This window comes from Phalaenopsis equestris, unplaced genomic scaffold, assembly GCF_001263595.1.
Source record: "Phalaenopsis equestris unplaced genomic scaffold, ASM126359v1 Scaffold210247, whole genome shotgun sequence".
NCBI lineage: Eukaryota > Viridiplantae > Streptophyta > Magnoliopsida > Asparagales > Orchidaceae > Phalaenopsis > Phalaenopsis equestris.
The window spans coordinates 360799-374028 of record NW_018229347.1 but is presented as its reverse complement, the minus strand read 5'-3'; the positions used below and the strand labels follow the sequence as shown (position 1 = coordinate 374028).

General features: G+C 34.9%; 2 protein-coding genes across 4 annotated transcripts in view; both read right to left on the bottom strand.

Moving 5' to 3' along the window:
* Positions 1-465: 465 nt before the first annotated feature.
* LOC110036736 (UDP-glucuronate 4-epimerase 4-like) lies at positions 466-2665 on the bottom strand. The gene has a single exon (XM_020741255.1). The coding sequence runs from the start codon at positions 2249-2251 to the stop codon at positions 872-874; it is 1380 nt and encodes a 459-aa protein (XP_020596914.1). The 5' UTR covers positions 2252-2665; the 3' UTR covers positions 466-871.
* Positions 2666-6759: 4094 nt separating this feature from the next.
* LOC110036732 (DNA repair protein RAD51 homolog 3) overlaps positions 6760-13230 on the bottom strand; it is a 61344-nt gene continuing 54873 nt past the window's right edge. The window contains exons 8-9 of one of the 3 annotated variants that reach the window (XM_020741247.1): positions 12246-12417; positions 6760-7333 (exon numbers count right to left, since the gene is read on the bottom strand). In XM_020741247.1, the coding sequence (XP_020596906.1) occupies positions 7318-7333; positions 12246-12417 (188 nt within the window). In that variant the 3' untranslated portion in view covers positions 6760-7317. Of the gene's footprint in view, positions 7334-11728; positions 12418-13230 lie in introns of those variants that run through there. The other 2 variants (XM_020741245.1, XM_020741246.1) reach the window with 2 other exon arrangements.

The following is a 13230-nucleotide window of genomic DNA, read 5'->3' as shown; positions in this document are numbered from 1 at the left end:
ACATGTAAAATCTTCATCCTAGAGAGGAAAACTATTGCATGCGGATGAGATTCGTGTGGATTTAATGGTATTTTGATGATATTGTGGTGTAGACGACCTACCTTCATCACATGCATTAATACCTCATTGGAGAGCAAGGACTTCCACTAGCCATCAATTAACAAAATGGTGGCCAAATTTATTACATAAATAATTAAATACTATTAAAATAAAATAAACACATCATTTACAGGGCAAAAGAATTTAAAAGTAGAGCAAAATTACGCATTTAGAAAGAACTACTCGTTTTGGTGGGCAGAAAGCCGCAGACAAGATGAAGAAGATGTCTTTGGAGCTTCTGTATGACATCATTCCACCAATGGCCATTCCAGTTCCGGCAATTTGCACCGCAATATAACAATGGCACATTATGACTCACCAAAAACAACTCATTTCTCTTCAATATTTATGGAAAAAAAATACAAATTTTCAAAGTGCTCCACTTCTCCGCTGAAGCATGATTGATAGAAAATGAACACTCTGAAAACTGACAACTTTATCATTTTCTATTTACACATACATCTAAAAACATTAAGAAAAAAAGGGTGGTGGGAACAGAAATAATTAAGTGCTTCTTTATATACTGGGATGATTGATAAAATCACAATGTCCTGCAAACAACGCATACCTACGAAAAACCATTCTTCTAAACTTGACCAGAACCCATCCGCTCCTCGGAATTTTATGCGGCTAACAAAGCCAAACGAATCAGGAAGACCAATCAGAGAAAAAATTTTAAAAAAAAAACGATTTTTATAACGCAATAAAAGAATTTGCAGATAAAGAGGAAAGCTTTCGAGCAAAGCAATAATCACAACTCCACTTTCGCCACTCAGCTGGAGCTACTGCTGCCACCCCTTCCCTTATTGGTCAGGAAAGATCCAGATGGAGGAGCGTAGTATTCTAGGTACCATTTCACGAACCTTTTCAGCCCCGTCTGTAGATTGGTGGTGGGATGGTAGCCAAGTTCCTTTTTGGCCAAATTAATGTTGGCATGGGTGAAGAGCACGTCTCCATTCCTTGGCATCTTAACAAACTTGCGCCTTGCCTTCACCTTCAGATGGCGCTCAAGGATGGAGACGAGCTCAACAACAGGTACGGGGGAGGTGTTGCCGAGGTTGAAGATACGGAGCTGGGCAGGTCTTTGCTTCATCCCGCCGCTGCCCGTACTCTTTTGTGCTGTGTCCAGAGACGCAATGGAGCCCTGTACAATGTCGTCAATATAAGTGAAATCTCGAGCAACGGTGGAGTCATCGGGACCTTGAAAGATAGTGACGGTTTTGCCTGCAAGAATGTTTCTTGTGAAAAAGAAGCAGGCCATGTCCGGCCGGCCCCAAGGACCGTATACGGTAAAGAACCGGAGGCCGGTGATGGAGAGACCATAAATGTGGTTGTACACGTGAGCAATCTCCTCATCGGCTTTCTTTGTTGCGGCGTAAAGGGAGGCAGGGCGGTCGGTGAGATGGGACTCCGAGAAAGGAACTTGGGTGTTGAGGCCGTACACGGAAGAGGAAGAAGCCCAGACAATGGCCGGCTGGGGGTTAGCAGAGCGCGCGGCTTCGAGAATGGAGACGAAACCGGCGACGTTGCTGTGGATGTACGACCCGGGATTCTTCATCGCATAGCGGACGCCGGCCTGGGCGGCGAGATGGAGGATGTGAGTGAAAGCGACGAGGTCGAAGAGCTTGCGGAGAAGAGGGTGGTCGTTGATGTCGCCCTCGACGACGAAGACGCCGGAGCGGGAAAGAAGAGCCTGACGGGCGCGCTTCAGGGAGGGGTCGTAGTAGTCGTTGAAGTTATCAAGGCCGACCACGCCGTCGCCGCGGCGCTTGAGTGCGTTGCTTGCATGGGAGCCGATGAAACCAGCGGCGCCGGTGACGAGAACGGAAATGCCGAATGGGCGGCGCCGGATGCGCGCGGAGGCGAGCACGCGTTTCTCCCATTTGGGATCACCCCAGGCGGGGGAGGAGGAGGTGCGGAGGGAGCGGCGTTCAGTCGCGGAGTAGGAATACGACGAAGAGGAGGAAGACGAAGAGAAATTCGGGAAAGCAATGAAGATAAGCAGGAGAACGGTGGCAGCAACGACGCTCCAGAACAGAAACTTGTGGAGAGAGGAGCAGTACCATCGAAAGAGGAGGAGGAGGCGCAAATGATGGTGGTGAGGTTTCTCCGACTTGAACTTTCCGGGAGATGAGGGCAGACCGTCGTCCATGTAGGAAATGAATTTCTCAGCTCCGAATATCACAAGAAGCCAACAAGAAGAAATTGGAATGGAAGGAGAAAAGAGAAAAATAGAATTTGACTCTTCGCTCCTCGCGCGGATCCCTCTCTCCTTCCTTCCTTCCTCCTATTCGAAGCGACCGTTCTGCTCCCTCTTCCATGTCCACAAACTGTTCGATTTTATGCCTGTAAAAGGATGGGGAAAGTAATAACGACCGTCCATCTATTCTGGGATGGGTAAGACCGAGCGGTTAAGGAGCTGTTGATGGTGAAAAATTATTGTTTAGGGTATCCCATCAACACCGTCAAAAGCAGGCCTCACTTTAATAAAAAAAAACACAAAAAGATATATTTTTAAGACACCGCACATAATTTTACGTGCGATGCGAAGGCAATAAGCGCTCCTTGATATTTATAATTTTAGGCTTGGTTAGTCAAAGAGAGAAAAGAAGGGAGATGAAATGGAGGGTGGGAATGATACGATAAAAGTGATCGGGAGGGTAGTTGCTTGTCACAGACAAATAGTCCCACATTGGCTAGGTGTAGGGCCGAAAAGCCTAGGTGTAGGGCCGAAAAGCAAGGCCGAAAAGCAATATTTAAGTCATGGGCTACCCACCACCCATAAGGGCTTTTTTGGGAGGTGACAAGTGGTACCAGAGCAGACTACTGCCTACAGGTGTGTGGACTCTCTATGGTCCAGTGGGACCCTTGGTAGAGTCAATCCGTGACGAGGGCGTCACGTGTGGAGGTGGAGGAGAATGTCACAGACAAATAGTTCCACATCAGCTAAGTGTAGGGCCGAAAAGCAGTATTTAAGTCATGGGCTACCCACTACCCATAAAGGCTCTTTTGGGAGGTGACATGCTGCTCGTCTAACTGTTTATAAGTTGAATGCTTTTTATATTTGAGATGAATAATTTACACATGATTTCAACACTTCCTCATATTTAAAATAATAATAATAATACTATAAGTTAAAGTTTAAATAAATATCTATTTCACAGCATAAGAAATATCATTATCGTTAGCTTTTAGAAATGAATTATACCTTCTCATACATAGGTTTATACCATCAAAGTGTTATAAATATCACATTTTGGGTGTTAGATTTGTAAATAAAAAAAAATATTTGTGATGTATGTTTGTAAATTACTGTAATATAAATTGAATCATATTTTGATGGTTTTAAAGTAATTTATTGTCCTGCATGAACGTTGAACACCGTCATGTAAAGTAGAAATCATAACGTCCTTTAATTTGAAGAATCCAACATACAATCAAACAAAATCATAAAGTGAAAAAGCCATCTCAATTGTTTACTAACAAGAAACAAACGATTCTTTTGGCCTACAATTTTTTGAACTTTAGATATAGGATTCATTTGATTAGGCACAGGTCTCCATGAATTTTTTATAAGATAAATTCTAGAGTTAAATTTAAAATTATTTCAGCACCAATTTTTAGAGAGGTATCGTCAAATTGAAAGCATTGAAAATACAAATCCAACAACACTGAAATTGATTTGATCCGAGTCAATTGAGTCTAATTTAAGCATTTAAAAGAATAGTCAAGAGTTTCAATATAGTAGATGGAATGCCAAATGCTTTATGAATTTGACATGTATATAGTTGAATTGATCAGCATATTGAGAGGAATACAAAAGCCCTTTGTCATTCAATTTTGAGGACATTAAGACACTTAAATGATAAAAGGATAACTCAAGCTCAAAAGAATTGACACAGATGGTCAGATGGGTTATTTTATGATTTTGGCCAAATTTACCTTAATGCTTCTCTCAACATTTATAAATAGATTCACATTTTCTATATGGAGGAGAAAAATTAGCTCTTGGTTAAATATAACTCGTGAAAGAGCTTGACGTTAACGACCAATAACATATGTCAACTACCACTAGTGGTTGTTATATCTCAATTACTATCATACGACTATTGTTTTCTTACCACTAGCTTAAGGATTTTGTTGTATAGTTAATGCTTTAATGTCCTCTTCAGTTAAGCAAAAGAGTGATGGTGGGTTTTTTATTTTTTGTTGGTAGCCACCATAGACCTTGAAAACTTTATATCTAAATGATCGGATATGACATTCGAAGAATAATATACCATCCCAAACAATTTAAATACTATCATGAAAAATCTTTGTGATTTATGGATCTGTGGAACTAGGATGCTTCCCTTACCTTACGGGTGTAAGATAAGGTTTATTTTATTCAGGTGTCACGTATCCCTATGAATGGTCTCTCTCATAGTTAATTACATCTCAAGAATTACCCCTGAGAGCAATCTTTATTTTCGTTATGCCTTATATTTCTCGAATTCATTATGAATGTCTATAGACTGAAAGGGTTTGAAGACTTTGATAGAAGAGAAATTTTTGGACAAAGGTTAACTTCACTTGAGTTTTAAAAAAGGTTTACCCTTAAGGTTAAGCCCAACTGTTGACAATTAGAGTGATCATATAAGGATCAAGTATGACAAATAAATTTGGTTATGGATTAGATTTAATAATAATGGATTTGAATGGATTGGGTCATAATAGGATTTTGATAGGATTGGGTTAAGCTTGATAGGATTGGGTTAAATTTGATAGGATTTGGTTGAGTTTGATAGGATTGGATTAAATTGATAGGATTAGATATAGTTTGAATTTAATAAAGTTAAATTGATATAAGCATATCCTAGTCTAAAGGGTAGAAAAGGGTAATAGATTTCTAGATGGAGGTGAAGCCCTAACTTAAACAAGTCTAAATAGGAGGTTGTTGGTGGAATAACCTAAATTTAGAGGAACACCCCAGTCAAGATGCACTACTTTCCATCATCTTGAGTACATTGGTAACCTCAGATTATTAAGCAATAAAATAATAGGAATTCTCTCTTAGTGTCATGTCAATTACTTAAGGTAGTCCTTACTTGCAATAAAATGACTTTAAGTATCTTTGTCCATATCATGGGCTACTTCATTCTAGGATACAATTATAGTATGAGGGGGTCGGTTAAATTGTTTTGTATGTCCTAATCCTTAAATATTTTAATTGAGTACCTAGTAAACTAACCTAGAGATTCTAGACTGTACTAATTTAGGGTGTGTATGGTCCTAGATTTTCGTCTAGCTTAGCTATCCTAGGTTCACAACTTGGAGCTATCCTAGGGTGTGGTTAAAAGAAAAAATAGAGTTACTCACTTTAAGGTTTTAAGGGATTTGCTAATTATTAGGTGTTTTGTTTTCTCCTAATTTTATCAGTAAAGGAGACAAATCATGGTTTTTCTAAGTTTTGTTTGATTGTTTTTCTATTCTAAGTGTAGTTTTGGTTAAATTGTATATCGCTATATTTTTTTGTTCTCGTCTCTAAGTTTATTTTCTCCCTAAGGTTTTGATTCTGGTCGAGATAGTATATTCTAAGTAAATAAGATTAAATCTCTTAAATTAAAGTCTTCATATTTAAGATTTATTTATATTCTTATTTAGATAATGAAAATATATTTTTCAGTCAAAACTTGAATTTTCTAAAGTAATTTAATCATTCAAATGTTTGTGAGATACAAGCTTATCTTCTACATGAATTATTTAAATTAAGATGACCCAAGACATAAATACTCAAAAGTCTAAGGGTACAAAATCATACGTTTCTGGGAAAAAATGTATTCATTTTTCTAGTCATATATTATGGTGAATAAGTCTTACATAGGCTAAGCAAGTGACAAAGAGCCTGACAAGCTTATATATATGTTTTTAATCCCTATTATCCTTTCTCCAGGTGCACTCGCACCCTGGGGTCTTATGCAAGTGTATGTGGCATATCAGTAATATTGGGTTTTGAGTCTGGAATGTTGATCCCAAAAGGAATGAGGGAATCAGACTTAAGAGAAGTTCTAGTCTACTAGGTTTAGTTCTTAGCATGAAATTTAGATTAGGGTAATGCTCTACAAACTAATACTATGGTATTGCAATATGTTTTAAGAGTTACCTTTCCTAACAATGATATAAGTGGAGTGTAAGAAATGTAAACTGTCAATTTTAAATCTGGTTAGTGACAAATAAGAGCAACTCTCTTCTTTGCCCTCTCTCGAGTACATAAAAAAGTTTGATTAAATTAGCTTTAATTCCTTAAATCCCAACTTTAACCCATGAAAGACTTTTGTCCTAATATTTGCATCCCACTACAAAGTACTTGCACCATACCCTATAGATCAATGTGAATAACCTAGTTGTTTTACCATATCTCTCCTGAGTCATTATAAAACACAACACATTTTAACAATTCACTTGGCCAAAATAAAAAGTAAATGTAGAATCAAAGCTTACTTGTCACATCATGAACTTAAAAATAATTTTAAATTCATTTTGCACTTCTACCCATCTTACTTAATCAGCAGAAGTAAAAGTTAAAAAGAACTACGCATAAAGCATGTAGAACACACCACAAAGCATCATTAGAAACAAGAAATTTCACAAAATAATCGTGTTTACAGAAATGCAATAAGAAAAATACACAATACCTAGCTTTATCTCCATTAAAAAACTCTGAGAATGCTCCCCCAACAATCTCCTGATCCCTTTTTGCTCTCCAGAATACTCTTTTCATAACTCAAATTCCTCACCAAAACACCAAGAAAAACTTATCTTACTCAATCCTCTAGCAAACCTTGTCACTTCTTTTCTAGATACCTCCAATAGGATGTATAAACTCCTTATTAAAGCTCCTTGTCTGGTTGAGTAACTCCGCACGAACTAGGGTAGAACTATCAAAAACTACCTCCAGCAGTTGTTGGCGCCTAGGAATCAGAGATCTGGCGCCTAAGCGTTAAGCTCTCTATTTGCAGAAATCAATAGGAGCAACTTGGCGCCCATGGGTTTGGCGCTTAGGAGCTAGTAAGGTTGTGCCTTATATCCCAATGACTGGCACTAAGACACAAGTTTCTGGGGTTGGTAGGGTAAAGACTGAAACCCAAGGGTCTAGTGCTTAGGCGCTAGTCTCATGTGAGCTCCTTTGCTCCAAGTCTCTTCCACTTTGCTCCATGTCTCTTCCACTTTGCTCCACTTTTAATATCTGTTATACCTGAAAGAAAAGCATAAAAGTACATTTCTTTAAAGTGTAATTTCATCCATAAAAGTAAAAAAAATGTAGGGTATAAAAGATTCTTTTCTACACATCAAAATCCTCCAAAATTAAAGATTAGCCATCCTCACGTAACACCAAAATTTAAATATCAAATTTGTTAATTTGAGGGAGTTGGTTTCATAGAAACTATCAATAACTATGCATCAAGAATTTCATTGTGTAAAGTAGGATAACTCTATTAAACAAGTCTAGCCTTATAGTATAAAAATCCTTGCATCCAACCAAGAATACATAATTTCCTATTTAATTCAAAAAGAAATGAACACTTGTTGAACATAATATCTTACATGGTAGAAAAATAGAATTTAAGCACTCTTCCTTTTAAAAAATAATGATTTACTCATACATCCTAGATATTAGTAAGCATAGGAGTGTATTGAAGTTTTAAATTTAAAAAGAATCTAGTGAAACTAATTTTTTATAAGGCTTCTCCTAAAGTTTCTCCTCACATTATGTATTCTTTTTAATCTTCTTTCTTGCGTTGGGATGTAAATTTAAATCCTTAGCATAAATTTATAAGGATTAATATATCTGGATAGGCCTTTTAATAGTTTTAAATTTCACTATCATCTCTCTAAAGTAATACACTCCACACTCTTACACTTTTAATTTATTTTCAAAAATTTAAAACTTATAAGTTCAAAATATAATTTTATGGAGGCTCAATTCTTATCAAGTTTATATTTAAATATACCTAAATCAATAAGTATATCAATCTTTCAAAAAAGAAATTGTTAATTCATTTTTCTACATGTTGAATTACAAATTAACTTTACACTCGTGTAGTCTCATTTACATAGAGTTTAAAATTAGTAAATAATATCTTCCCCCTCTTAATATTGTGAAAGTTTAAATTTTAATCCCAACATATCAAATCTACTAAAACATGACAATTCAGATTCAGGTTACCGAGGGTAAATAAATTTAAGCTTATAAAAGATTTATCTCCCACACCCCCCCCCGCCCAGCTCCAAGCACGATTTTTATCATATATAGCAAATAAAAAACATGAATATAAATGGGGAGAAAATAGTACAAAAATACTTTCTACCACATGTGTCTATCGTCAAGATTAATAGGTATAAATAGGAAAGAGCAAATATGTAGTAGCAAGTAAACCTAAACTAAACATGAATATAAATGAAACTACACCAGGAAATCTAGATAGTACAACAGGGAAATAACAACATGTTACACAATAATACAGAATAGTGATGCACAGGTGGAGCTAGTAGCACTAATAGTAAATATGCAGCTCAATTCCAATAAAAATAAATTCAGTATAAATAATTTTATCTTTTAAAATCTGTAAGCTACCAAACTCTTAATAATAACACAAGTATACGTATCACTCAAGTAATAAATGACTTTAATTCTCTAATGGAGTCCTAAGTATCGATCCCACAGGGAGTTGGAAATCCTTATGGTTATAAAAATTCTTATGTATTTATTACATATCTAACACCTAAACTTTACTTTTTATATTTATGCAGCCTAAAGTAAATTTAATGTGTGTTAAATGAAATACATTTAAAAGAACTAAGTTAACTAGACTAATTGCTAAACTTCAAAAATAAACTTATAAAGACTAAACAAAGTTTTGAAACGAAGAGTTCAAATTTAAGAAATCATCATTCTCCTTTACAATGAGTTTATAGAATGTGAAGAAATTAAAATAATTTAAAATACATATAAAATTGTATTGTGTCAAATAGAAACAATCATATTATTTACCATCTGAGAGTGCATAAAGAATATTGACTAATCCAGAGTTTGGTCCCTAAATTTATAGTTAGGTTAAGAGGATACTGACTTTCACTCCAGAGCTCTCACTTCTCCCTCGTCTTAGGGCTAACAATTTTGTTATAGTTTCCAAGCAACTGTACCAAATTGGAGATTTTAATTTGTCACATTAAAATCTCCAATTTTGAGCCCATCAAAGTATTTTTCCTATTTATTTGCATGCAACCCCATGAATTGTAGTCTCGCCCATAAAATTGAATGTGACTCTTACCTTGTTGTAGAAAGCATAGTCTTTTCGGATCGTATGTTTCTCAACAAATTTTAACATTTTAATTGCCCAGATTGAGAAGTAAATGAATATCAGAGTTCGAATCATCACAATTTATTAACATTTAAAATCTTACAAAACAAAAACTAATTCTTCACAAAACCATATCTCATTGTTAGGAGAAAGATAAAAGAAAACTACTCAGAATTCATGAGAAGGATACGACAAAACACAAATTTTATATATAAAAATAAGTTTACAAAACAATGAAAGAAAAGAACACAACTTATCTAATATTTATTCCCAAGCAAATCCCTAGAAGTTCCCTTTAAGCGTTTTCTCTCTTTACAATCACACTCAATTCTCTCTTATAATTATAATGAAGAAGAAATCCCTAACATTCTCTCTCCTCTTACAACCCTAGAAGAAAATTCTCTCTCCTCTCTCATGCCGAAACTTTTCTCTCTATCTCACGCCCTCGCTTCTTCTAAAGACTTCTCTCTTTTTAATTAGGGCCAGTTTTCTTTCAAAAGGAATTTAAAATTCCCTCCAATTTTTCCCCCAAAAGTCGCACCTTTTTGCACAAAGAGATAAGTCCCTTCATCCAAGAGACATATCTCTTCATTAATAAGTCTTCCAAAGTGTTTGGATGCATTGAACCACTCCATTGGACGTTTGAATTGCTAAGATCATCTTACCAATCAAACAATTGATTTAACATATCAACTATCAACTATGAATAAAGAAGTATTATTTCATACTACACCTAACTATGGGTCATCCATCATCTCCATCATGTAAATCTCACATCATTGAGCTATATAGACGGCCACCATATTGTATTAAAGCCATTTTGCATTCCTCTTTGGTACCCAACAAAGGAGAGATCATCTCAAACCCTATAAATGATATGATCTATTGCCCTTAAGGGAGATTTGATCAAAACTCTCTCATTTCTCCTAAACCAAAAGTGTGCATTAATCCTCTATACATTCTCTACAGCTTGCTAAGATTATGAAGCCATGAACAATTCAAAACTCAACACTAACCCTTTCTTATGCATTCATATATCTAACATCTAAATTTTATTGTTTACATTTACATTACCCACAAGTAATTCATATCACATTAAAAGTATCACAATTTTAATTTTAAAAAAGTATATGCATCTTTTCATGCATAGGTAAGATATCAAATATATAAACAAATTATACTTTAGATGTTTGATATATAAATACGTAAAAATTAACATGCCGCAAATCTTTTATATACCTTCATGGTGCATTTATCAGACGCCTTCACTTACGTGAAGCTTTCTTACCTATAACACCAACTCTCACTTGTAAATGTTTATTTAATCAAAGAAAACTCTTTTTTCTGTCAAATTCAAATGTCAAATGACTTAGATTTCATCTAATTATATTTATTTATATATAAAACTATAAAAACACTCTTACCCAAAACATAATAATATAAAATTTAATTTTCCATCGCGAGCCAACAAGTTTAGATCGCATAACATCTTCGGCTCAACTTTCTCTAAATAAATATAAGTATTCTCAAAAATTAAACGGCGTAAAAATTATCCCAAACAGCCCTTGAATTCTACCTAAAATTATATTAGCATAACTTTAACCCCAACCAATGATCCCAACAATAGCCAACTGTAGCCTTATTGACATTGTCATACGCAAAGCACTCCCTTACCGAAGGTACTGACATTAAAGGATCACATACTTGCAAGAAATCTCAAACAATCAATCAACATAATTTGATTAATTTATAATATTTAAGTATTTTTATTAACTTATTCTTCCTTTTATGACATGCTATTTTCAATTTTTTTAAAAAAAAATATCACATATCAATCCATATCTAAAAATGCTCAAATGTCTCCCATATTGGATAGAAACAAAGTAGAAAAATGTCAAAGACCGAATTCAAGTACTCACCCCACCCAGAAGAGAACGAAATATATATATATATATATAGCCATATGTACATCTAACCCAACATCTAAGATTTTAAAAATAAATGACAATCCAACAAAAATTGAGATTTATGTGTTAGATATGTAAATACATAAGAATTGAGTGGTACGTATGTAAAGCTTTCAAAATAAATATGAGACAATGCCTTATATGAAAACGCACACCACTAACCCTATCTAACATTTCTCCTATTACCTAATTTGTCAGATACATTTTTTGATATATATTTTTTTTTTAATTTATGGTAGATCGAAGATATATCCTTACAAATCAAATGTAAAGCGACTTCAAAGTTACCGAACCCTTTCTCTTAATTACACAATTTAACTATATCTACAAGAAGGTATTGAACCAATAATTTCATGTTAGTTAGATTTAGTATATTCAACAACGTTTGTTAGTGGCCAAGGTCTAGCTCAATATGGTTGATAGAGCTGATGGGTGGTTAGTATTGGATGGGAGAGTTCCATGTAGACAAACTCATTTTTAAAATTCTTATGTATTAACATATCTTAACACCCAAACTTTGATGTTATATTTAGAAATCACTAGTGTCATATAAACTGACCAAAGAAAAAGGTGTATTTCACTCTTAAAAAATATAGTGATTGTGATAGTTTCGATGTGATGTTAAGATTTGAGTGTTGTGCATGTAGATATGAACGTTTAGGTGTTGGATATGTAAATACATAAGAATTGTGTCATATATATGCAAACGGCCCAAATATAAATAGCAGAGCAGCACTAGAGAGAGAAAACTCACTTTTAAGAAAGAGAGAGAGCGCACTCGGTTAAGAAGAAAAAAAAAAAGAGTGAAGAAATTCATCCTCATTTCATCAAAACTTACATCATTCGAGCACGCTTGCAGTGTGAAACTGCGTCGCGAATACCTTTATTGGTGACAGAAAATGGTGCCGAAGCCGAAGGCAGGTAAGGCGATTTCTCAATGCGGGCATGGCGTTCATCACCATCCCAATACAAGATAATTCTGTTTGTGCAGGAGTGGGACCAAGTATCACCTAAAAATACAAGAACATGGAAAATGGAATAAAAAATTTGACAAATATTTAATGAAAAGACAGGCTCCGTAGAAAGTGAAGCAGAGTGAAAAAATGAAATAGAAGTACACATTTGATTATCAATTACCACCTATGGTTTGATATTTTCAACTTCTTTTTCAGCTCCAATCACTTTGCTTCTGTTATATTAGGTAGAATTTGTAACAAAGGGAAGTTATTATGTTAGGGGACATTTTGAAATCGTTGTTATTGAGGGTATTATTTTCATTTATTTCTTTATTATATCATTGTATATGCTTTTTTTATAAGTGCTATACATTTTTCATAACATGATATCTAAATCTTAATTTATTACCTTTCTTGATTGCGAAAAATTTTCAATCTGTAAGCACAACAAAATTTTGCGTAGGTAACAAAAATTTGGTTTGGTGAAAACAATATAACTTCAACAACAACAACAACAACAACAACAAAGCCTTAATCCCACTACGTGGGGTCGGCTACATGAATCCTTTTTCTTTTTCCATGAATCCTTTTTCTCCATTGCATCCTGTTTAGTGTCATATTTTCATTTAGTTCTAGTAAATTAAGATAATTTTTTATACAATAAGCCCAAGTCTTCTTAGGTTTACCTCTGCCTTTCTGAACACGAGTCGAATCGAAAACATCTACTCTCCTAATCGGATCATCAGATGAACGACATTTAATGTGACTAAAGCATTTTAGACGACTTTCTCTAATTTTGTCTGTCACAGGAGCTACACCAACCCTATCACGGATATATTCGCATTTTGTCTCTAAGTGTAAAGTCAC

Excerpts from the sequence above, each read along its gene's own strand:
- LOC110036736 (XM_020741255.1), bottom strand. The coding sequence starts at position 2,251 with ATGGACGACGGTCTGCCCTCATCTCCCGGAAAGTTCAAGTCGGAGAAA.